The sequence below is a fragment of the Sorex fumeus genome, unplaced genomic scaffold (assembly GCF_029834395.1).
Source record: "Sorex fumeus unplaced genomic scaffold, SorFum_2.1 ptg000107l, whole genome shotgun sequence".
NCBI classification, from domain to species: Eukaryota; Metazoa; Chordata; class Mammalia; order Eulipotyphla; family Soricidae; genus Sorex; species Sorex fumeus.
In genome coordinates this window covers 1904841-1929602 of record NW_026606164.1, presented here as the reverse complement: position 1 = coordinate 1929602, position 24762 = coordinate 1904841, and the positions used below count along the sequence as shown (strand labels likewise).

The 24762-nt window shown below is 61.3% G+C and overlaps 3 protein-coding genes across 4 annotated transcripts in view; 1 reads left to right on the top strand and 2 right to left on the bottom strand.

The window, feature by feature from the left end:
• The window catches only part of DNAJB6 (DnaJ heat shock protein family (Hsp40) member B6), a 36351-nt gene extending 35312 nt beyond the window's left edge, over positions 1-1039 (bottom strand). The window contains exon 1 of the mRNA XM_056134841.1: positions 966-1039. The gene's annotated coding sequence lies outside the window, so the exon portion shown is untranslated. The remainder of the gene's footprint in view (positions 1-965) is intronic.
• The window catches only part of LMBR1 (limb development membrane protein 1), a 232682-nt gene that overhangs the window by 47834 nt on the left and 160086 nt on the right, over positions 1-24762 (top strand). The window lies entirely within an intron of this gene.
• Positions 15344-24762, bottom strand: part of UBE3C (ubiquitin protein ligase E3C) — a 37916-nt gene continuing 28497 nt past the window's right edge. For both annotated transcript variants that reach the window (XM_056134840.1, XM_056134839.1), the window contains exons 19-23: positions 21052-21264; positions 20271-20459; positions 20116-20182; positions 19411-19541; positions 15344-16116 (exon numbers count right to left, since the gene is read on the bottom strand). In XM_056134840.1, coding sequence (XP_055990815.1) covers positions 15946-16116; positions 19411-19541; positions 20116-20182; positions 20271-20459; positions 21052-21264 — 771 coding nt within the window. In that variant the 3' untranslated portion in view covers positions 15344-15945. The remainder of the gene's footprint in view (positions 16117-19410; positions 19542-20115; positions 20183-20270; positions 20460-21051; positions 21265-24762) is intronic.

The following is a 24762-nucleotide window of genomic DNA, read 5'->3' as shown; positions in this document are numbered from 1 at the left end:
GGCACAACGCGGGGCCTGGGGGCTCCCCTTGCACTGGAGCGGGTGGCCAAGCACTGGACAAGAGGGCGCCCGAGCACTGGAGAAGGGGTGCCCCAGACCACCGGGGCAAGCCCCGGGCAGAGCCGGGGTGGGTGGCCCAAACCCTCGCTCACCCTGCTCAGGGGTCACCCCCGGCGGGCGGGGGCCAGGCGGGGTGCCGGGACCTCACCCGGGCCGGCGCCCCAGCAGAGCGCCCACGCGACCACGGCTCCCGCCCCCCAGCAGAAGAACAAAAGCCCCGAGTTCCCGCCCAGGCGGGGGCTCAGACGCGGGGGCGGGGGCGGGGGCCGGGGGCCACGTCCACCGCCCTCGCGGGGCAGCGCCCGGGGGCAGCGAGGCACCGGCCGCGGGACCCCAGCCCGGAGGGTCTCTGCCCCACGCGCCCCGGGGCCGGGCCAGCGCCGCCCCGCAACGGCCGCCGGGCGCGCGGGGCCGGGTGGGGGCGGGGCGGGGGTCCACGCAGGCGCCCCTCGCCCGGGGCCCCAAGCTGCGGCCGGACACGGCCCGGTCCGGCTCGGTTCGGTTCGGCCCGGCCCGGCCCCGGGTCGAGGCGGGAGTCCCGGGCGCCGTTACGGCCGCGCCCGCACGAGCCCGCAACGGCCGGCCCGGACCCCGGAACCACCCGACCCCGACCCGGGCCCAGAGCCCGGCCCAGAGCCCGGCCCAGAGCCCGGCCCGAATCCCGCCCCGGACCCCGAACCCGCCCCGGACCCCGACCCGGGCCTCGACCCGGACCCCGAACCCGCCCCGGGCCCCGCCCCGGACCCCGAACCCGCCCCGGGCCTCGACCCGGACCCCGAACCCGCCCCGGGCCTGGACCCGGGCCCAGAACCCGCCCCGGGCCTCCACCCGCGCCCCGAGCCCAGCCCGGCCCCCGCCCCGGCCCCGGCCCGCGCCCCGAACCCGCCCCGGCCCGGCCCGCTGACCCGGCTCGGGGTCCCGGCGGTCTCGGCGGTCGCGGCGCTCCCGGCGGCCCCTCGCGCTTTCCTTTCTCTCCTTTCTCCACAACAAACAGGAAGTGCGTCACGCGGCAGCGGCGCGCGCCGACGCCACTTCCGCCCGGCCCTGACGCCGCGCGTGCGCGCGCCGCTGCCCGGCCCCGGCGCTTCCGGGCAGCCGCGGGGGCGGGAACGCGGCGTTGCCGGGCGACGGGCCGGGTGCTCGGCCGGAGGCGCGGGGGCGGAGTCACCCTCCCCCTGCTGCAGGTGGGGGGCGGGGGCCGGGGCAGGTGGGTCGCCCCTCCCCCTCCTGCAGGTGGGGGCGGGGCAGGTGGGTCCTCCCGTCCCCTGCTGCAGGTGGGGGGCCGGGGCAGGTGGGGGACAGGGCAGGTGAGTCACCCCTCCCCCTCCTGCTGGTGGGGGCGGGGCAGGTGGATCCTCCCGTCCCCTGCTGCAGGTGGGGGCCGAAGGGGGGTGGGGGGGGGGGAATAGGGCAGGTGGGTCGCCCCTCCCCCTCCTTCAGGTGGGGGCGGGGCAGGTGAGTCACCCCTCCCCTTCTGCAGGTGGGGGGGCGGGGGCCGGGGCAGGTGGGTCATCCCATCCCCTGCAGCAGGTGGTGGCACCTGGGAACCACCCCAAGTGCACGGTGGGGAGAAAAGACCCACCTGGGGGTCCCGTTGAGCTCCACAACTGCAGGCCCGGAGCTGAGGCCAGGGGCCGGGGCAAGGGCCGCCTTGGACCCAGGAAAGGGCCCAGGCCGCTCGGGGCTGCTCCCAGGAGGAGGCCCCGTTAACGGCGACCGGGTCGAGAGTTGGGGACAGAGGCGTGATGAGAAACGTCCAGACTTAACCTTCCCCAAGAGGCTCAGCTCCCTCCACTCAGGGAAACGCCCCCCCCCCCCCCCCCCCGCAGCCCCCTTGGTCCGGTTCTTCTCCGCCTTGTTTCTGGGAGGGCCGGGGCAGGCGGGACACCCTGAGTGAGCCCGAGGCCCGGCTCTGCTGCCAGGAGCAGCTCCTTGCCCAGCCTGGCTCCACCTCTGGGCAGGTCCTGGCCGTCCTCGGGGTCGGGCAGGCAAGTGGGGGCTCTGGGCGAGGGGGGGGGGGGATGCGGGAGGAGCACTGTCCTCTACCCGCTGTCCCCAAGGAAGAGCCCGGGAGTCCAGGATGGGGAGTCCGCCCTCCACAGAGGGGGTCTCCTCACCTTCCCCAGGTCTTGGGGTTTCCTCACCTTCCCTCACAGCGCTTGGGGGGGACACAGCGGTGAATTCAGGGTGGACCAGGGAAGGGCAGCAGAGGCAGACTGGGTGACTCCAGAAGGGAGACTCGGCCGCGCTGCCCCCCAGTCCCGAGGGCCGAGAGTCTAGATATTCCCTTCCGGCCTCCTCCCGGGGAATTCTGCATCTCAATGGCTTTCCGGACTCCTGACCCGACTGTGTTGAGTGTCCCGCCTCGGATGGTTCCGGTCCCCACTTCACACGAGCCCCACCTCCACCCCACACCTGCTCCTTCGCTCTGGGGGTCCTGACCCCCACCCACAACACCCCTCCCAGTTAAACGGAAGACCAGTAAGCAGAGGGAAGCCAGCAGGGCCGGCCAGAGGCAGTGGGGGAGGGAGGTTGCAGGAGTTTGGCAAGAGCCGGCTTGCAGAAGCCCTGGCGGCAGGTCGACGGGCGGGAGAGGCCCCATGGCACTGCGACTTCTCATACAAGGAAACTTCTGGGAAGCCGAAAGTCACTAGCCCTAAGCGGACCCACCCAGTGGATACTGAAAGCAAGACCTGATAGGACCTTCCCCTGCCAGGACCCTGAGGAGACTGGACTCCTCCCTACAGAAAGAGCTTGAAGCAAATTACTCAGAGCCCTGATCCCTTCCTCTAATCCCATTAACCCTCGGCTAGTCCGACCAGAGGATGCTGGACCCATCCTCCGAGGGAAGTTCAGCAGGACCAAAGGTCAAGAAAAGGAGTTTCAAAGGCCACACACTCAGCAGCAACCCTGGCAACAGACTCCGTGTGTGTGTGTGTGTGTGTGTGTGTGTGTCCTTTCGACTTTTTTATTGAATCCCTGTGAAGTAGACCATTACAAAGCTGGATTTCAGTCATACAGTGTTCCAACACCCATCCGTCCACCAGTGCACATTTCCCAGTCCAAGTGTCCCCAGGTTCCCTCCCATCACCCCCCCACCCCTGCCTACCTCTATAGCGGGACCTCTCCCCCCTTCTCTCTCTCTTCTCTCTCCCTCTCCCTCTCTCTCCCCCTCTCTCCTCTCTTCTCTCTCCCTCTCCTCCTTTCCTCCTCCCTCTCTCCCTCTTCCCCCTCCCTCCCTCTCCCTGCCTTTGGGCCTTGTGGTAGCAACAGACCCTTGGCTAGCTAGAAAGCCCCAAGTGAAGGGCTTGGAGAAACCCTACGAATCACCTTGAACAAAGGGAGTGCACGCATGTGCTGCCCGAGCCCATGTGCTGCTTGTGCCCACGTGGCCGAGCACATGTGGTGCCCACATCTCCCCTCTTGAGGGGTGGACTTTCCTCTGCTGGGCTGTGTGTTGGGCCTTCTTTGTTCTTTGCCACTGGGGAAGCCTGTGCTCTCTCGAGCGCGGTCCTCTTTCTCTCTCTCTCCCACTTTTCTCTTCCTCCTCCCCTTCAAAAACCCCCAAATACAATCTGTTTTACTTCACTGCTTGTCTACTCCTGAAACTCTTTTCTGCGAGGCGAGACAAGAACCCAGTAACCCTGGGTCCCGGGTGGCAGAAGAGGCGGATGGGGAGAAAGTGACCGTCTCTCCCTCTCTCCTCCCTGCACCACATAAGCCACCATGGGGCCCACCGACATCAGAAGGACCCAGAGGCAGGACAGGAGGAAGGCACCGGCCACGCACACACACCCCAGGTTCAATCCCGCACTGTCTATGGTCCCCAAACACCGAGTGATGCTGAGCACCAAGCCAGGAGTGAGCCCTTGAGAAGTGCTGGGTGCGGCCAAATCTGGCCCCCCCCAAATGATTTTAATGGGTCAGAGCAGCAGTACGGGGTGGGGGGGGAGGCGCTTCCCTTGCCTGCTGCTGACCCGGTTCCATCCCCGGCACCCCATATGGTTCCCTGGGTCCTGCCAGGAGTGATCCCTGAGTACAGAGCCAGGAGCAAACCCTGAGTGTCAGGTATGGACTGGCCAAAAAAAAAAATCCAGATTTAGGGGCTGGAGCAATAGTACGGCGGGCAGGGCGTTTGCCTTGCGTGCAGCCGACTCGGTTCAACCCCTGGTATCCCACACGGTCCCCCGTGCACGGCCAAGAGTAACCCTCAGTGCAGGGCCAGGAGTAAGCCCCGAGGATTGCTGGGAGTAGCCCCAAAACCAGAACAAATAAATAGCAAACGTTGGATCAGTCACAAGTAGCTTGCTGAGCTGGAGAGACAGTAAGGCAGGCAGGGCACGCCCCTTGCACATAGCCAGCCCAGCTTCGATTCCTGGCACCCCGAATGGTCCCCTGATCCCCTCCAGGAGTGATCCCTGAGCACAGCCAGGAGTCCGCCCTGAGCACTGCCCTGGTGTAGCCCCCAAACAAAAAGACGAACAGAAAAGGACTTGCCCTAAAACGCTGGCGCAGGTGGTGGGACCGGACGGTCCTGTTGAGGGAATTCACCTCACACGGAACAAGGACAGCCCGCGGGGTGGACGGTGCCGGGCAGGAAGGACGACAGCAGGCTGGGGAGGAAGCAGGTCACTTTCCCGGGTCAAGGACCTGGGGCAGCCGGTTGAGAGGCCCAGGGGAGGGCAGCAGGCGGGCGGGGGCGGGCAGGACACCCCACACACACCTACAGGCGAAGGAAGCTGCCACTGCCGTTAGGGAGGCCACGCGGTGGCACCCTGCACTCCGGGGGCCACCTCGGCTCTCCTGCCTGGCAGATGGGGCCCTTGGCACATGGCACGGCGCCACACGCCTGCCAGCCCTCGCCTGGCGCCCCCCCGCGGACGCAGCTCTTCTGCTCAGGCCTCCGGGGGAAACTGCCAACGGCGGGGCTGGTGCCGGGGCACTCGAGGACGGAGCCCAGCCCGGCTCCGGAAGCCCAGGCTTGACCCAAGCCCCGCATGGCCTTGGGACTCGGACGCCACTCAATATCGCCACACAAACCCCAGCCTCGGGCTTCTCACCAGGAACCGTGAGCGCACACACACACACACACACACACACACCACTCACACACGCCATTCACACACATCCATACACTCACACCATTCACATACACACATACACTCACACATACACTCACACACGTACACTCACACTTGCACATACATAGACCCACACATACACACATATTCACAGTCAACACATACATACGCTCACATATACACATATACACAGATACACACATTTACACTCATACACACACATACACACACACATACTCGCACATACATACATTCACACACACTCGCACATACATACACTCACACATACACACATACAGTCAACACATACATACACTCACACACACATACACACACACTCACGCACTCATATGCACACATACAATCAGTCACACACACACTCATACGCACACATACACTCACACACACATACACTCACACACACACTCGCACACACATACACCCTTGCCAGCATCTCTAGAAGCCCAGGAGCCTTCGGTGAGACCCAAACAGCACATCAGCAAGACTTATTTTTATTTTTTTTGTTGTGGGTTTTTACCCAGTGGTGCTCAAGCTGACTCCCGGCTCTGTGCTCAGAGATCACTCCTGGTGGGGCTCAGGGCACCGTACGGGGTATCAGAGATCGAACTTGGGTCAGCCGCGTGCCAGGCAAACACCTTCCTCTGGCCAGAATCCCCTTGTACTAACCCGTGTACAAGGCCTGAGGCACTAGCCTTACATGCAATGGACCCTGTTCTATCCCAGGCCCAGAGGTAAAGGGACACACACTCACACTGACACATTCACAGAAGCACACCCACACACTCACAGACTCAAACACGCTTGCACTCAGACACACACACTCACACACACTCTTGCATCACACAGACACACACATTCACACAGAGACATTAACACACAGACACACACTCTCGCACTCACACTCACAGACACTCGCATTCACAGACACACACTCACAGAGACACACACTCTCGCACACAATAACACTCACACGACACACTCTCACACACACACAGACACTAACACATAATCACACAGACATTCTTACACAGACACATACTCTCGCACACACAGACACATACACAGACACGTTCACACACACACTCACACTCTCACACTCACATGCAGACACGTACAGATACTCACACTCACACAGACACAGTCTCACACACAGACATAATCTCACACACACACTCTCGCCCTCACACACAGACACACTCTCATTCACCCTCTCAGAAACACACATGGACCTGGGAAGGACGGCAGGACAGCGCAGGTCCAGGAAGTGCCCAAGTGCCCTGTGTCCTGTTGGCACTTTCCTCGGTGCTGGACAGGCCCGTCTGCGGAGAGCCCACAAAGATACATTAAGTTTACAGGATGGCTTTCCTGGGGGAATCTCGCTATAACTCTCAGACTACAGTGCTCAGGCCAGATTAGTCTTTCCTAAGCCTAGCAGGGTTCTAATCCAGTTGTTACTTTTTGGATCATGACAGAATTTGTCCATGACCATGCTCTTAACTTATAATTATCATGGCGCTTTGACCTGGCCCATTTTGATGCCAGGATAGCTCACGGCTTGCCCTGGGTCCATCCAGTCCCTCGTCAGGACCCTGCCTTTGGGGTGCTAGGAAGTAAGGGCAACTGAGGCTTAAGTCGAGAGAACAGATGCCCAGGAGTGGATATTATTTGGAGTCAATTAACTCCCCAGTTACAAAAGCATAGCACTAACCGTCTTCCTGTGTCTGTACCAAAGGGACGTTGCTCTGGAGTAAACTATGCGAAGGACATGAGGGGAGAAAAGCAACATTTACGACCTAACAGAGTCTCAGAGTCTGATTAGGAGATAGAGGTGATTGACAGGCTGGGGAAGCAGAGCACAAAGAAAGAGGTTACAGATCAGCACAGAGGAATGGGCGTGCCTCGGGAGCACTGTGATGGGTGTAGCCCCATAAACCTAAGCTCCCTGTGGCAAGGCAGAAAGTACAAACCGGGGCTGGAGCGATAGCACAGCGGGGAGGGCGATTCCCAGCACCCCATATGGTCCCCTGAGCACTGCCAGGAGCAATTCCTGAGTGCATGAGCCAGGAGTAACCCCTGAGCATCGCCGGGTGTGACCCAAAAAGCAAAAAAAATAAAGTACAAACCAACATTATCCTGCACCTGGTGTTTTCCGCGATTACTCCTGACCTTGCTCAGGGATCAGACCTGGGGAGCTGGGGGAGGGGGCGGCTCTGTAGGTGCCAGGGATCAGACGCAGGCCAGCCCCTCATGTGGGTTTGGCTTATGTAGCACTATAGCATTGTCATCCCCTTGTTCATTGACTTGCTCGATGGGTGCCAGTAACGTCTCCATTCATCCCAGCCCCGAGATTTTAGCAGCCTTTCCTCTCGTCTTTCCCAACGCTGGAGGCTCAGGGGAATGTGACCCGTTATTGCTACCGACTTTGGCATATCGAATACACCACAGGGAGCTTGCCAGGCTCTGCCGTACGAGCGGGATACTCTCGGTAGCTTGCCGGGCTCTCCGAGAGGTGGTTTATGTAGTTACTTATTTATTTATTTTTGCTTTTTGGGTCACACCCGGCATTGCACAGGGGTTACTCCTGGCTCTGCACTCAGGAGTCACTCCTGGCGGTGCTCAGGGGACCGTATGGGATGCTGGGAATTGAACCCGGGTCGACTGCGTGCAAGGCAAACGCCCTCCCCACTGTGCTAGCTCTCCAGCCCCCTGTAGTTATTAATTTTTAAGGTAGGAGTACTACTATTTACCCAGCCGCTGATCAAGCTGGCAGAAGCGGGCACGAACTCCACTGTAGTGCTGGGTTTTTAATTTGTTATTGGACATCCGTGAGATAGACCCTTACAGAGCTGTTCACGATTGGGTTTCAGGCATACGCTGATCCAGCGCCCATCAAAGTCCCCCATTCCCTTCCCACCATCCCCCAACACCTCACCCCCCCCCACCCGCACCCCAGCCTGTGTCTAGGGCAGGCAATTTTCCTCTTTCTCTCTCCTTTTCTTTTCTTTTGTTTTTTGGTCACACCCGGTGATGTTCAGGGGCTACTCCTGGCTCTGCACTCAGGAATGACTCCTGGCGGTGTCTGGGGAGCCCTATGGGATGCTGGGAATCAGACCCGGGACAGCTGTGTGCAAGGCTAACGCCCTCCCCTGTGCTATCGCTCCAGCCCCTCTCCTTTTCTTTTGTGCATTAGGGTTTCCAACGGAGGTACTAAGAAGTCATGGTGTTTGTTCAGGGCATTCAGTATTTTTGTCAGGATGGCAGGGCTGGAGTAGCTTTTCAAGTGGGTGGCCGCTTTGGGGTGTGGATGTGACTGCCGAGGCTTCTGGAAGTACAGGGAGGTGGGGGGAGGTAGCCCATCCTGACCCCGAGAAAGCCTAGAGATTTCAGTCACAAACCTGATACCCAACTTTTCAGCAGATCAGATCTCAGTGAGGTCCATTCTGAGATGGTGGAGTCAGGCTGGGGAGGTGATTTTGGATTGTGGAAGCAAGTGGCTGCCAGGTACTCTGTTTGGAGGGGCACCTGGCTGACCCACCTCCCTCCGATTTAGCCCAGCCTGTTCAGCCTTCCACGGGTCTGAGATTAACTGCAGCTTTTTTTTCCCTTTTTGGATCGGCGATGGACAGGGTTACTCTTGGCTCTGGACTCAAGGATTACTCCTGGCAGTGCTCAGTGGACCATATGGGATGCTGGGAATTGAACCTGGGTCAGCCACGTGCAAAGCAGACGCCCTACCTACTGTGCTATAGCTCCGGCCCCTTAACTGCAGATTTTGATCTCTTTCAAGATTTATTTATGGATTTCTGAAGCAAGGCCAATCACTTGATCACTTGATCCCCCGTTATTCATTGATTTACTTGAGCGGGTGCCAGTAACGTCTCCATTCATCCCTGTTGCGTGCTAGCGTCGCCCAATGGCATCTGTTCGTTCTAGGAACATGCAGAGCCTCAAACCGATCATTCAGGGTCTTGACGAAGAAGTCTGACCATCTTGTAGGTGGGCGTCCACGCGATCTTTTGACGTTCCGTGGAATCCAGTCAGTAATGGCTCTAGTCCAGCGGTCGTCTATAAACCTCATTACATGTCCAGCCCATCTGATTTTTGATGTCTTGGCAAATGAGACAGCGTCCCTGATTCTTGAGCGTTGATGAAGATCAGAACTCCGGATTCTATCTCTCATTTGAGTGAATCGTGATACTCCAAGCATAGCTCTTTCGATTCCCCTTTGAGAGACCCGAATATCGTTCTCATCCTGTTTTCGTAGGGTCCAGGTCTCTGAGGCATATGTTAATGCAGGAAGAACAGTGGAATTGAAGAGATGTGCTCGTAGCTGGAGGTTCTTTGTCCTCTTAGTTATTTCTTCAACGCTCTTGAAGGCGTTCCAAGCTGCTCTCTTCCTCCTGCGCAGCTCGGGTGCCAGGTCATTTGTCATGTTGACCTCTCGACCTAGGTAGACATAGCTGTTGCATTCGGAGATGGTCGTTCCATTGAGAGCGAATGGGGCATCAGGAACGAGGCTGTTTCTCATAACATTGTCTTCGTAAGATTCAGCTGTAGTCCGACCTTTCCACACTCACGATCGAAGTCAGTCAGCATTCCCCTGAAGCAAGGCCAATAAACGACCTTAAATGGCTAAGCTAGACGTGGTTTGTGGGCGTGACTCCCACGTACCCAACTTTTGGCTGTTTCTTGGGAAACTTAGTCCCGAGTTGTTGGGGTCTGGCCAGAGGCCCAGGAAGCCATGAGGCGCCATCAGGCTGCGGACGCCCTCGTCCCATGGGTCCAGGCTGACCTATTGGCAGCTCCACACCCCTCAGGGTTTTTGTTTTTTAACTTTTTTGCTTTTTGGGTCACACCCAGCGATGCTCAGGGGTTATTCCTGGCTCTGCACTCAAGAATTACTCCTGGTGGTGCTTGGGGGATCATATGGGATGCCGGGGATCGAACCCAGGTCGTGCAAGGCAAACGCCCTACCCACTGTGCTATGGCTCCGGCCCCAACACCCCTCAGGTTTTATTAATTAACTAATATATTTTTGTTTTTTTGGGTCACACCCAGCAAGGACAGGGGTCACTGTAAGCTAACATTGCTTTGTCCTTTGTCCCTTGCCACAGGGAGCTTAGGTTCATCGGGTCACAGTGCTCCAGAGTCACTCCCTTTCCTCTCTTTATCTGTAAACTCTTCTCTGTGCTCTCCTGCCCAGCCAGCTAATCACCTTTTCTCCCTAATCAGATTCTGTTAGCTCGTAAGATCAGATCCTTCTAAGGACACTGGACTTGTAAGTTATGTCCTTTGCATAGTTTACCTTAAGCAATGTCCTTTCTGTGTGGACACAGGGAAACAGTTAGTATTATGCTTTGTAACATGGGAGTTGATTGACCCCGAATAATATTCACTCCTGGGCATCTGCTTTATTGACTCAGCTGCCCTTAGTTCCTAGCACCCCAAAAGCAGGGTCCCGACGAGGGACTGAATGGACAAGCTGTGAGCTACCCTGGCATCGAAATGGGCCAGGCCAACGCACCACGATACTCAACTATAGGTTAAGGCATGATCATGGACTAATGCTGTCATGATCCAAAAGTAAGTAACGACGAGACTAGCTACCCTGCTGGGGCTAGGAAGACTAACCTGGCCTGAGGACTGCGGAATATATAGTGAGACGTCCTCAGGAAGAACCAAACTGTAAGTTTATCTCTTACTGTGCTCATACAGAATGACATTGCTTGAAATATTAGAAGTAAACTTACTACAACTGTTTAAGTAGATTACTAGCTGAGGAAAGAACACACCCTTGTTGGGCTCCCACCCTTGAGCAGATCTCCTAGTAATCTGGAATAATCTCTTTAGATGAGATTTTATCCTTGAGTTCATCTCCTGAAGGAGTGGTCTTACCTCTCTTTGCTGATTTGTTAATGTTCAACCCACCTTTGTGTCACCACCCTACGTGATTGCTATATAAACTAAGACTGTAAACTCGGAGGAGTGAGAAGGCCCAGGCAGGCAGGCAGAGGCTGAGGCTGAGGCTGAGGCTGGGGCTGGGGCTGGGGCTGGGGCTGGGACTTGGGCTCCAGAGGGCAGAGTCAGGCTTGAGAGAGAGAAGCAGAAGGGGAATGAAGATTGGAATAAACTACAACTGATACCGACCAGCCTGGCCCTCGTTTGTTCCTTCGCTGTCCATGGCCATCGACCTCCCCGGGGTGGGGGAAACAGCTCAAGACTCCCGAACACGGGTGGTGGGAGAGATTGAGCGCAGGAGGACTTTTGAAAACACAGTTACTCCTGGCTCTGCACTCAGAAATTACTCCTGGTGGTACTCAGAGGACTCTATGGGATGCTGGGAATCGAACCCAGGTCTTCCATGTGCACGGCAGACGCCCTACCCACTGGGCTACCCCTCCAGCCCCCGGGGTTTTATTTTTTGTCTTTTCGGCCACACCCAAAGGTGCTCAGGGATTATCACTTTTGCATTCAGGAATTACTCCTGGTGGGGTTTGGGTACCATATGGGGTGCTGGGTCAAACCTGGGTTGGCCGTGTGCAAGGCGGGCACCTTACCTGCTGTGCTCTGCCCCAACACCAGGCGTATCTCAAACCCGAGCCTGGTGTCGACCAGAGAGAAGCTGGGGCTGAGTCTGGAGGGGCTGGACACTGCTTCAGGGACGGGAATGGACCATGGGTCACTGACCCCCGGGGCCTTGGACCTCCGATCACGGACCCAGAGCATCACTGCTGTTTGGGGTTAAAGAGGAGGAATTGCAGCTGGAGAGAGTACCGTGGTACACTGGGACGGCACGTGCCGCGTTCCAGACCTCGGTTCAATCCCCAGCATCCCCCAGGGCCCACTGAGCAACCCCAGAAGTGGGGCGACAGTCCCTAAGGCTGGGGCGATAGCACAGCGGGGCGGGCATTTGCCTTGCACACCGTTGACCCAGGTTTGATTCCCAGCATCCTATATAGTCTCCTGAGCACTGCCAGGAGTGGTCCCTGAGTGAGTGCAGGGCCAGGAGTCGGCTCTGCCTGCCAGGTGGGCTGTGCCCCAACAAGGAAGGAGGCAGAAGTGTCCCTGCAGCCCCGGAATTCCCCACTGTGCTAAGCGAGAGCCAGGCCTTCCCCTGCTGTGCCTTCCTGGTGGCTGACACCCACTGACTTCGCGTTTGGCGTGACTGGACCCAAGTGAAGGAGGAAGAGATTCTCTTCTCTGGGCCCCTGGAAATTCCCAGCTGCCAGGTTGATCGAGGGAGATTTCATCTGCATGGGTGGGGGGAGGGCAGGGGAATACTCTAGGTGTGAGCACAGTTCTGAGGTGAGAACTAGCCCCAGCAGCTGGGCCGGCAGGGCAGGGCTGGCGATGGGGCTCCTGGAAGGCACACTTGGCCCATTTTCATTCCGGGGTGGGGCGTGGGGAGGGGGGCTAAGCGGGGGTGGGAGTGAGGGGGAGCCCCAGGCTCCTGCCCAGAGCAGCCGCCCACTCCAAGGGTGCGGAGGCCCTTTCCTGCCCTTCCCTCCGGCCAGTCAGCGCTGCTCCACCGAGACCCTTGCCGTCTCCGTCTCCGGCCCACCCCGCAGAGCGCAGAGCGGAGGTCTCCAGTGCTGCATGCTGGCCCTCCCCCTGTGCCCGCACCCCTCGCCCCTCACCCCCGCCCCTCTGCCCTCACCCCTCTCACCTCTGTGCCCGCACCCCCGTTTCCTCCCTGTGCCTTTAGCCTAGGCCACCCTGAGAGCCTTCTGAAGCAGAGCTGACATGTCCCCTGCGATGGGGGTCACTGGTCCTCCAGGACGGTCTGTCCATCGCCATGGTCACTGATAACGGTCTCAGCAGCGTTGCCTGGGCCTGCCTGACCAATGCACAGAAAGTTCTAGGCCCGAGCTGCTGCAGAGGGTGGGGCCGGCCGGTCAGTCCCTACGGGCTGCAAGGGACCAGCTCGCCCTCAGCAGGCCCACGGCTGCAGAAGCAGCGTAACAGGCAGGAGCAGATGACTGTGATTTGTTCATTTACTGACTTGGGGCCACACCTGGTGGTGCTCAGGACTCACTCCTGGTGGGCCTCGGGGACCACCTGGGGTGCCGGGGATCAGACCTGGTGGGCCGAGTGCAAAGCAGCACCCTTCCCACACTCTAATCGCGCCGGCCGACACGCGCTGGGGGTGGGGGTGGGGGTGTGGTGTGGCTATTCCCAGGAGGTGCTAGACACGGTTGGAGAAGCCCAGGCCCATATTCTCAGAACACAGCGCCACAGGGACCGGGACCGGCCAAACCATGGAAAGCCGGTACAGCAGCAACACCCGGAGGGCTCCGATGGGCAGACGGTCAGGACCCAAGGGGCATTTGCCACGCTAGGAATGACAGGATAATCTGGGCTGCACCGGGCCAGTCGTGAAGGCAGAAGTCGGCCGAGACGGCCAGCTCTGGCACCGGCGGTCAGATGCCTGGAGCCGGGGGGCCAAGACCCTCACTAGCTTGGCAAGCTGAGAACTACCTCTGCCCATCGCAGGATGGGACCCGCACCCACCACGGGCTCTGGAGACCAGGACCCCAAACCACCCAAGAAGCAGCGGTGTGGGGGCGCCCCGCCCGTCTGACCTGACCACGCCCACGCAGTGAGCCCCTTCTCCAGTGGGAGCTGCACGCACAGCTCGCGGCCAGCATTCCCGCCTCTGCCCCCCACCCTGGGGGCCAGGATCCTGCAGGAGAGGGTCAAGGAGGAACACACCCGATTCCCGACCTCCCCCGGAAGCTGCCTGGCCTCCGACTCACGCGGGAGGGAGGAGGTCTGGTCAGTGCCGGCTGTGGCCATCTCTGGCCGCTCCCTGGACTTCTGAATCCATCAGCCTGAGTCTCCCCGTGCTTCCAGTGCAGGAGGTTGGCAGCGGTGGGCGGAGGGCTGTCGCTGTGGCCTGGGCAGGCGGGCAGCAGGGCACCGGCCCAGGAGCAGCCAGCCAAGGCGTCAGCCAGGAGATCCTCTGGAAAGGGGTGAGCTCACCTTCCATCCGGAACAGCCAGGACCGAAGCCACAGCCCAGCAGCACACGCACACGTGTCCACACAGGCGCTCACTCGTGTCCGCACACCGTGCTCTGGGAGCCCCAAGACACCACAGTGCAAAGCAGGACGGCTGGCACGGCTCCCAGACCCCTGCGGGCCTGTCCCCATGCTGGGTTGCACAGTGCCCCTGGGCCGCTGTCTGCCGCAGCCTCTGGGGGCAGGTGGCCAGTGGGGGCTGTGGTGTCTGGCACGGGGACGTTCGCCGAAGCCGGTGGCCAGGCTGGAACCTCAGTGGACCACGCCGATCCACGTGCCGAAGGACCCTGCTGAGAGCGGCCAGGCCCTGGGGGAGTCTGCACTTCCTGCCAGGCTCAGGGGCGGAGGCAGGAGGGCGTCCACACTCGGCCCGTGAGCTTTCCTGGCCACTCCGGGTGGGTCCCCAGGGCCTCTTGCTCCCGCCCCTGTCCCATGGCTGCAGGAAGGGCCCGTGAGAGCCGGGGCCTGCCCCACGTGCGCGTCCTGCCTCCCGGGAGCTCCACAGCCGGGCAGGGCTGGCGGGCAGGGAGTGTGGAAGATGTGTCTGCAGCCTCCGTCCCAGGGGCCCCGGGCAGGCCCCTCCCTCCCTAGCTTCGTGTCCTCAGTCGCCACAGTCACGCGGGGGTCAGCTCCCGGTCAGGCCCCCACCCCTGCAGCTGAGGGCCCACCTGGGCTTTGTGGGGGTCGGTGAATGTCCTCTTGAGAAGATGAAGGACTTGGGGGGGCAACGCCTGGGGGCCCACAGACCCCAGAGCCTACACCTCCCAGCCAGAGCACAGAGAGGTCACGGCCACGTCGGAGAGCCCAGGGGGAGGATGCCTGCCCGGCACACAACTGGCACGAGCCCCGGGGAGCCCACGACCCCCAAATCACCACAGCCTGAGAAGCGTGGCGTGAGGAGGGTCCACCCACCGGCCCCGGGGGTCGCAGGGGCGCGCAGGCCAGCTGTGAGGGCCATGGCAGGGAGTGACACAACCCTGCAAAGATTGAATGCAGGTTCTCAGCTGCGAGAACACAGAAATAAACAAGGCCAGAGAAGCCAGGAAAGCGTGACCGGCTGTCAGGCTCAGGCCCAGCCGGTCTCTGCGAACGGCCGGTAACAGGCCAACCACGGCCGAGACAATGACGACCAGCGCAGAGCCCCGAGGAAGCCGGAAACAAAGACACCCCGACCTTTTTATTTCTGGTATCTACAAAGAGCACTGAACACGGAATTTATTATTCAAGTTAAGAAATTATACATTTCATTTTGATAATGGTCATTGTCTTCAAAGTGTCGTCCGGAGCCCCGCGTCGGTCAGGACAGTGCCTTCTGCTCCGGCCAGCGCCGGGGGTGCGGGCTCGGGGGCAGGGGGCGGGGGCGGGGGCAGGGGCAAGCCGGGCCGGGCCCTGCCCTGCCCTACCCTGCCCAGCCCCACCGTGGGGGCACTGCTCAGAAAGCCAGTCCGGGAGCCCGATAAAGTGCGGTTGGGTGGGGACACTCCCTGCAGTCCAGGAGGCGGGCGGGGAGGGCTGGGGCCTGGGTGCCACCCTCCCCCCCACAGCTCCGCCCACCCAGGCGGAGGGGACAAGGGGGGGGGGGCACTCCTGCCTCGCAGCTGCTGCCTGTGCAGACGCAGACGCCCGTGGGCCGCCCGGGCCAGGGCCAAGGGGCCCAAGGTGCTCGCCCGGGGGCGGGCTCCGAGGCCTGCCAGGGCCGGCCCGGAGCGCGCCAGGCTCCCTCTTTGGTTGGGGTCCGAGCTGGCGGCCTGCCCGGGGCGGGGCTCAGCTCAGCTCGAAGCCGGCCGCGCACTCGATGGCGTAGAGCAGCTTGCTCCGCAGCAGGGCCTCGTCGTGGAACTCGGGCAGCTTCAGCAGGTTCATGCAGGTGCTGGCCGTGGGCAGCCGCTCCAGGTCCGGGCCCCCGTTGTGGATGCAGAAGGCGGGGTACAGCTCCTGGAGGACGGGGCCGCGCGGGGCGTGAGGGGCGGCCCAGGACCCGGGCCGGCACGGAGGCACGGCGCCATCCCCACGGAAGGGTCCCGCGGCCACCTGGGCTGGCCCCGCAGGCTGACCAGGGACGCGGTGGACACCTCCACCTGGCAACGCTGCCTCGAGAGAGAGCCCTGCCCAGGCCCAGGTTCTGGGCACCAGGGGGCCTGGCGGTGACCCTGCCCAGGCGCTGGGTAACACCGGGCTGTGTCTCTGCTCCTCCCGCAGGGGGCTGAGGTTTACAAGCTACTCCCACAACGGTGCCCCCAGGCACACCCAATTCCACCAGGCACTGATGATCCCATTTAGCTTTTCTCCTTCCTCTCGCCATTTGCCATGTCCCTTTTGTGTAAACACAGGAAGACAGTTCATGCGATGCTTTGTAACACGCGAGGTAACTGACTCCAAAATAATTTTTACTTCTGGGCATTCATCTTGGCTTGACTTAAGCCTCAGTTGCCGTTAGTACGACGAGGGACCGGATGGACCCAAGGCAAGCTGTGAGCTACTCTGGCATCAAAGTGGGCCAGGCCAAGCACCACAATACTTAACTATAAGCTAAGAGCTTGGTCATGGAACAGAGTCTGTCCTGACCCAAAAAGAAGTAACTGGACAAGGACCCTGCTGAGGTTCGGAAAGACTCACCCGGCCTGAGGACTGGGGTCTGGAATATATAGCGAGATGTCCCCAAGGAAGAGACAATCTTGTGTTCAGATAGAATTGACACTGCTAGAAATATTTTAAGAAGTAGGGGGCTGGAGCCATAGCACAGCGGGGAGGGCATTTGCCTTGCACGCAGCCCACCCGGGTTCGATTCCCAGCATCCCATATGGTCCCCGAGCACTGCCAGGAGTAATTCCTGAGTGCAGAGCCACGAGTAACCCTTGTGCATTGCCGGGTGTGACCCAAAAAGGAAAAAAAAAAGTCAATTCACTATGACTGTTTAAATGGATTACTAGCTGAGGAAAGGCTAAACAGAACAGCCTGGATGGAATCTTGCCCTTGAGCCTCCTAGTAATCTGGAGTGCTGAACCCTCAGATGGGACTTTTTTCTTTTTGGGTCCCACCCGATGATGCTCAGGGCTTCCTCCTGGCTCTGCACTCAGGAGTTACTCCGGGCGGTGCTCAGGGGACCACATGGGATGCTGGGCATCAACCCGGTCGGTCGGCCGAGTGCAAGGCCAACGCCCTCCCCGCTGTGCTATGGCTCCCGCCCCTCAGATGAGATTTTGTCCTTGAGTCAATCTCCTGAAGGAGAGGCCTTACACCTCTCTGTTGTTACGTAGCGTTCAACCCCACCCTTGTATCCGCACCCTCCACGGTTCCTAGAGAATTGTGCTGTGAGGGGTCAGAGGGGACTAGATGTTGCAGACTAGAAAGACGGTGCTTTGGGACCTGGGGACTAGAAGGACGAGATGACGATGTGGCTGGGAGCAGGGGACCTACAGGTCTGCGAGGAGACCAGGATGATGGAACTCTGATGACCAGGACTATGGCCAAAACTACAACCACGACTGGGTCATAAAGGGAGAGACCGGACAACACTGGGGAGGAGAGAGAAAGGAGCCGATAACCAACCAGCCTGGCCCGGTTCCTGTTCCCCCGTCCCCCGGCCCTTTGCCCACTGTCCACCGCTGCCGTGGACCGGCCTGGGGGTTAGCTCTCGGATCCCGAGTGCTCGAACCCTCCGCAGCCCACTGCACCACGCATTTTCGTTTGGAAGTTTACACCCAGGGTCCAGGCACTGGACACCGAGGGCCCGGGATGCCTCTTCCTACCAGCTAAAGCAGCAGCGGCAGCTGTGTGTGGGGTGCGGGGCCGTGAAGACAGGCTGGCATGGACACCTCTCTCTGCCCAGCTGGCCTGGGCCTGCGTGCCCAGAGCCAGTGGCCACATCGCCCTCGGGTGGCCCTTGTCTAGCCCCTCTGGCGAATGGGGTGCAGTTCTGTGAGGTCCAGCACAACCGTGAATGCCACAGAGCCGCTTGGGCCTTTGCATCCGTGGCCACACGTCCGGTTGGACCCAGGCAGCAGTGTCCAGGGCACAGGAGGGTCTCCCCACGGCCACCCCCAGCGTGGCTCACGTAAAGGGAAAAGGTGACATTTCCTGACAGGAGGACGGAGAAGCAGCCATGAGGCGGGGAGGGAGAGCCGCCCCCAGACGCAACCTGATCCCCCCAGGACCCGAACCGCGGGGACGGCTGCCCCGTGCACCCGTGGCCAGAGCACAGCGAGGCTCAAGACGGTGGGCGAGGGTCACAGGCTCACGCCGCCGCCTCAGGTGACCTGAAAGGAGGGAGGCTGCAGCTCCGAGCAGGCGGGAAGCAGGGGTGCGGGGTGCCCGCAAACCTGGGGTCTTGAGACACTGGGGCTGGGGTTTGGCCGGGGTCTGGCTGAGACACTCCAACGCCAGGGCCCAGCGGGACGGCCCATACCCTCAGCCTCCCGGAGCCCGCCCAGCTTTGGACTCCCGGCAGTGCTCTGGGGCCGGCCCCGGAATTTCTTTCCAAAGAGGAAAGCTCACTGCGGCATGTGCTACGGGCAGCGAGCGCCTGGCCGGTCCAGTCACTGGCCGCAGAGCTCAGGGGAGACCACACCCGGCAGGGAGGGCCTGTCCTGTGTCCCTGCACGGGCCTGGGGCCCAGGGGAATGCGGCGCTGGTGGCAGCCAGGGTGGACTGGGGAAAGGCAGGGCCGAAGCCCCAGAGGCCAGTGACCCCGGGCAAGTGTGTGGGCACAGGCCCTTGGCACGCGATGTCCCCAGCTGAGAAGGCTCCACTTCAGCCGCCGAGGGCAGGAGGGAAGGGACCGAGTGGCTGCAGGTGGGCACCTGGGTTCCGCTGACACCCCAGGGTCCTCTGAGCACTGCGACAAGAGCCCTGATACTACTGGGTGTGGCCCAACCCCACCCCTGCCCGAGCCCCGAACGCTCCTGCCCCCTGCCCAGGTCAGCTGCTGAAGCACTAAGTAGGCCAGCAAGGATACGAGTGGCATCGTGGCCAGCCAGGGTCAGTACCCAGGAGACACCTTCCGGGGTCAGTATCCTGCACACACCGGCTGGGGTCAGTACTCGGGACACAATGGCAGGGGTCAGTACCCAGCACACACCGGCCGTGGCCAGCAGCCGGCACTGTGGGGCCCCGGGAGGCCGAGCTCCGGCCCTGGCACCACCAGGACGCCCGGGCGCGTGTGGAGCGGCTGCGTGTGGGCGAGCTCACGTGCCGGACGGCCAGGGGCTCCCGCCACGGCCCCGCGCCTACCTTGAAGCCCAGGAGCGGGGGCCGCGAGCAGCTGGTGACGAACTTGAGCAGTTTGCGCTTCTCCCCGTCGGTGAAGCCCTCCACGACCCTCCAGAAGCCCTTGATGACCGGGTGTTCCGCAGAGTAGCCCCCTGGGAGAGAAGGACTCGTCACACGACTGCCCACAGCCCAGAGCAGGGAGCGCTCCAGGGCAGGGCAGGGCCGCGGTGCTGCGAGGGAGTGGGGACGCCCAGTCACAATGGTGCCTGCAGGTGTGCATGTGTGTGTGCGTGTGTGTGCAGGTTGTGTTTGCTATGTGCAGGTGCGCGTGTATAGGTGTGGATGTGTGCAGGTATGCACAGGTGTGTGTGTGCAGGTATGTTTCTATGTGCAGGTGTGTCTGCTGGTGAGTGTGCGTGCAGGTATGTTTGTGTGCAGGTGTGTGTTCAGGTCCGGTTGCTAGGTGAAGGTGTGGGCAGGAGTGGTTGCTACGTGCAAATGTGTGTCCAGGTGTGGATGTGTGTAGGTGTGTGTGTGTGCAGGTGTGGATGTGCGGGTGTGTGCGGGTGGCCGTGGTCAAGCATAGGACCAGAGCCCAGAGGACCAGCGCACACCTGAGCCCTGCTCTGCAGACAGACCGCCCGCGAGCCCCTCCTGGCTGTGGGTGACCGCCACTGCCGGGCACGCCCCCGGCGGGCGCCATGGCAGTGCTGGCCGCAGCCGTACCTGAGTAGTTGGTGAAGGACTTCAGGTCCTCCAGGCTTATGGGGACTTGGGCACCGGAAATCAGCACCTGCAAGAGCAAGGCGGGCCCGAGTGTGGGGGCCGCGGGACCCTCCCTCCTGGCCGGCTGCGCCTGCCCACCCGCCCGCCAGGCGCACCTGGATCTCCTGCTGGTCGAACATGCGCAGCCACTCCAGGTTCACCACGTTGGCCAGGCCCTGGCGGAAGGCCAGGCAGTGCGGGCGGATCTGCCGGTTGAGCCTGTAGTCGGCCACCAGGTGGATGTAGGCGATGCGGTTGGCGCTGGTGACCGGGATGTCCTTGCCGCCCGCCTTCAGCTCCACCACCTGTGGGACAGACGGGCGGTGGGCAGCAGGCAGCCAGGCGGGTCCCGTGGATGACGCGAGGCTCGCAGACGCAGGGCCACCACTCAGCGGGAGGCCCTAGCCCCGCCCACCGTGCGGGTCCATGACAGCTTTAGTCACGGAGTCTCGATCCGGGCCCAGGGGCTTTTCTCTCGGCTGCCGCCCGGAAGGCCTCCCTCCCTGCGGTCAGGCGCCAGACCAGTGACTTTTCAGCCCTCCCCGTTCGTCCCCAAGGCCAGGCCCCACGCGTCACACTCTTCCCCTCTGCTTAGCGGGACCTGGGCTCAGGCTCTGGGCAGGGCGGCCTGGCGGAGGGCCGGCCCGTCCACGCCTGCTGCAGCCACCGGAGCGGAGGGCCTCGAGCACTTCGAGGGGCCTCAGTGAGGGCCAACAGCTCCGTTCCCTTTCATGGGAGGGTCTGGGCGGTGCTCGGTGGCCGGGCCCAGTGAGGCACCGGAGCAGCCAATGAGAGCTGGCCTCTCCAGCAGGCCCAGCACAGCTGGGATGGGGCACCCAGACACACACACCCAGACCCGCACCCGGACACCCCCCCCACCCGAGGCCTCCGCCTCACCTGCGCCTCCCCCAGTTCGTTGTTCACCACAGTGAAGTTCAGGCCCAGCTCGTCCACGTCGCCCTCGTAGCTCTTGAGGAAAAGCAGGTTCCGGTACACCTCGGGGTCCAGGGAGGCCAGATGGTGGATGTCCACGTCGGCACTCGTGCCCAGCAGCTTGGACAGGAAGAAGCCGGCGAACGGCAGCTCCACCAGCATGTTCTCGTACAAGGCCTGCGGAGGACGGCCAGAACCCGCTCAGGGCTGACTCCCGGCTCTGTGCTCAGGGCTCCCTCCCGGCTCTGCGCTCAGGGCTGACTCCTGACTCTGTGCTCAGGGCCGGCTTCCCTGGCCAACTGAGGGAGACTCTGAGCTCCACAGTTCCTGCCTTCCCTGGGGGGACGCAGGCAGGGGCCAGAGCGAGGCTGGATGCCCTTCCCTGCCCTGCCGAGGGCTGCACACAGCAGGTGCCCGACTCTGGCTCAGCCGTGGCTCACCTGCGCCGGCGTGGGACCCTCCTGAACCCAGACCCAGGCCCACTGCTGTGGCCAGGCTCCCCCCACCCGCTGCCTCTGCGGCCACAGGAGCAGATGACACAAGGGCCAGGGTGGCCGTGGGGGGACCCAGAGGACAGGGAGGGGTGGAGGGCGCACAGGCGAGGCCGGGTTGTGGATCAGGTCCAGTGCCAAGGGAGGCCCAGGCCGTGGAGACCGGGCCGGAGACAGCTGGTAGCCCCGAGGTGGGCCGAGTCCCAAGGCTGGGCTGGGGGCCTGGCCGTGTGTCAAGGTATGGGCAAGTGGGCCAGAGGCACTGCCCCCGGGGGCCTGTGCCCAGTGCCCCCTACCCACACACACAGGCGCAGATACGCAGGCAGACATGGACGCACAGGCAGAGACAGACACGCACACACAGGCAGCACACAGGCACATGGGAGAAGACACACACTCAGGCAGACACGTATGTACCGGTACAGACACATGCACACACACAGGTGCAGATACGTACACACACAGGTGCACACGCACACACAAGGGGACAGACACACGGGCAACACGCACACACAGGCACACAGGCTGGGACCCTTCCCTCCTCCCCCCCCCCCCCCCCCCCCCCCGCGCAGCCCAGGGGACCTTGCACGCACTGGTCGGCCGCGAGGCCGCCGCGTTGGGGAGCCCAGCCACACCTGGGTGACCCCCGTGCAACCGGGACCACCGAGCTAGCGCTCTGCCGGGAAGCCGAAGTGCTCTCCCCCGCGGCGCTGATTTCTGATTTAGAGACTCGTGATGACCCAATTAATTTTGAAAAGATGGCAAAAGAGGACTTGTTAATGAGGCCGCGGGTGATAAACGCAAGACCAGCACTTAGCGGTGCTGGCGGCGGGCGCGCGGCGGTTTGGGAAAGTGCCGCTGGCGTCGCCGGGAAGAGCGAAGACGGAGGAAGCCCTGCACTCGGGGAGCCCGAGACTCGGCCTCGGACGGCGACTCCTGCAGACCCTGCCAGGGGCCGAGGGAGAGTGGGAGCAGGAGTAGATCACTCGGCGTCCCACAGAGAAGGTCACCGCTGGCCACTCGGCGCCAGTGACCGCGAGGCCGTGAAGTTCGCTCGCCAGGCCCGGGCTACCTGAATTTTAAACTGACCCCCTGTGACTCGTTAAATGGAAATGCAGGCACGTAATTTTTTACATAAGGCAGGTTGATACCTTCAGAGCATTTAATATACAAGCACCAATAAATGATGGCACTAAAGACTGCGATGGCATCAGCTAAATGGATTGTAAATTAAATTTCCATAATGTATGCAACCGAGATACAAATGCAGGCATAAATCAAGGTATTTTCTAAACACAGGTTAATTACACAACTTCAGAAACTGCCTATTTTTTATGCAAAATAATCCACTTAGCATTTCTCACACTGGCCTGCTCCTCCGCCAGCCGCCCACTCTTGTTCCTAGAAACACATCAATAACCACCTGTCAAGGAGCAAGGGCAAGAGGTAGATGGAGAACCTGGGACGTGTTTTTCAACTGTCGCTCTTTTATGAGTGTTTATAGCTAGAAATTGTGCCAAAATGATTTGAAATAAAAAGGATTAATTATGGAAGAAGCCTTTTAATATAAGTGAGTGCAGTCGCGATGCAATTAATGCAGATTGCGGTGCTATCAGGAGAATAAATGCGATCCGCGTCCCAGGCCACTTCTGTTTGCTGCCAAATAACTCCAGTAATTTACTACATTAAGAATCAATAAAAAAAATAATGCTTTTCAAATGCATCTCTATCAATCTCCAGGTAGTTCTAAAGTGAACATTTATAACTTAATCTAAAAACTATATCGGACACGGCTTGTTTTAAAACCGCCCTGACAGAGAAGCAGCGCATCATGCCAGCGACCACGGCCACCTGAGCCCAGCGCCCAGCACCGTCCGGGGGCGCACCGAGGCCCGGGGGCGCGCGTCCTGCAAGGACTTGGTCAGCGTCTCCACGGGGCATGAGCCTGGTGCCCCGGAGCCAAGGGGCGGCCAAGACACGGCACCAAGCACCCCTGGTCAGAGCCCCGGCGGCTGAGTGCCTTGGTCTGTGGGGTCTCGGGGCAGAGTGGCCAAGGAGGTCCCACACTCACCGCAGGGACCCCCTGGGGAGGGGCGAGGGGACAGGGCAGCCGGGGCCTCATGGTCCCAGGCAGCTCAGAGCTGCGCATCGGGGCACGTCGGGGCCGGTCACATCCCGGGCCCCACAGGCGGGCCCCGAGTGGTCCTGGCGGCCGTGCGCGTGGCTCCAGGGCGAAGGCCGGCACTGCCCGGTGACTGTGGGGCATCGTGGGAACACAGTGAGATGCAGGCGTGTGACCTCACTCCACCCACAATCCCACCCGTGCCTGCCCCACGGGACACTCAGCCACTTCCTCCTCCTCAGCTGTGCCTCGCGCTCTGGCCTCCTGTGTGGACGTGGCCGAGTGGCCAGAGAGGGTCGGAGCAAGACCCAGCAGAGGGCGCCGCCCTGCCCCTGGGCAGCTGTGACTCTCAGAGCAGCTGGAGCAAGAACTACGTCCAGGGACGGGAACCTACTGCACTGCCCACCAGCAAATGGCCGGCAGCACCATGCATGGTCCCCCGGGCACTGGTGGGCGGCGTCAGTACTGCTGAGCTGCGGAGACACTCCCCCCACCCCCCACGGGGCCATCTGTCTCTGAGACAGCATCTTATCCTGGGTGGGCGGGGCACACCCAAGATGCTCCCGGCTCTGCCCTCAGGGATTGCTCCTGCTGGGCTCAGGGGACCATATGGCCCAGAGGACACCAATGCTTGAGGGGGCAGGTCTGCCCAGATAAGGGGACGTCACCCGTTCCCGCCGCCATCCACCTGACAGCACCTGTGGACACGGGGGCCCGAGCACCCCGAGAGGTGGGTGCTGGAGAGAGGCGGCTGCAGGCAGGCTTCAGTCCCCCAGGTGGGCTGAGTGACCGCACGGCGGGAAGGCACTTGCCTTCCGGTCGCCGGCAGCCTGCGTGGTTCCCCGAGCGCACCAGGAGAAACCCCTGAGCATCCCCGGGAGGGAGGAGACCCAGCCCAGAGAACACACGCGCAAACCAACCAACCCCGACTCCGAGGGGTGAGGGAACCAAGAGCGGGTGCGCCGAGTCCCACTAACGCAGCGTTACAAACCACACTCGAGCCTCACGTTGTTGATTAAAGTCTGAAATATATGACCACCGCATTATCCAATAATCTGATTT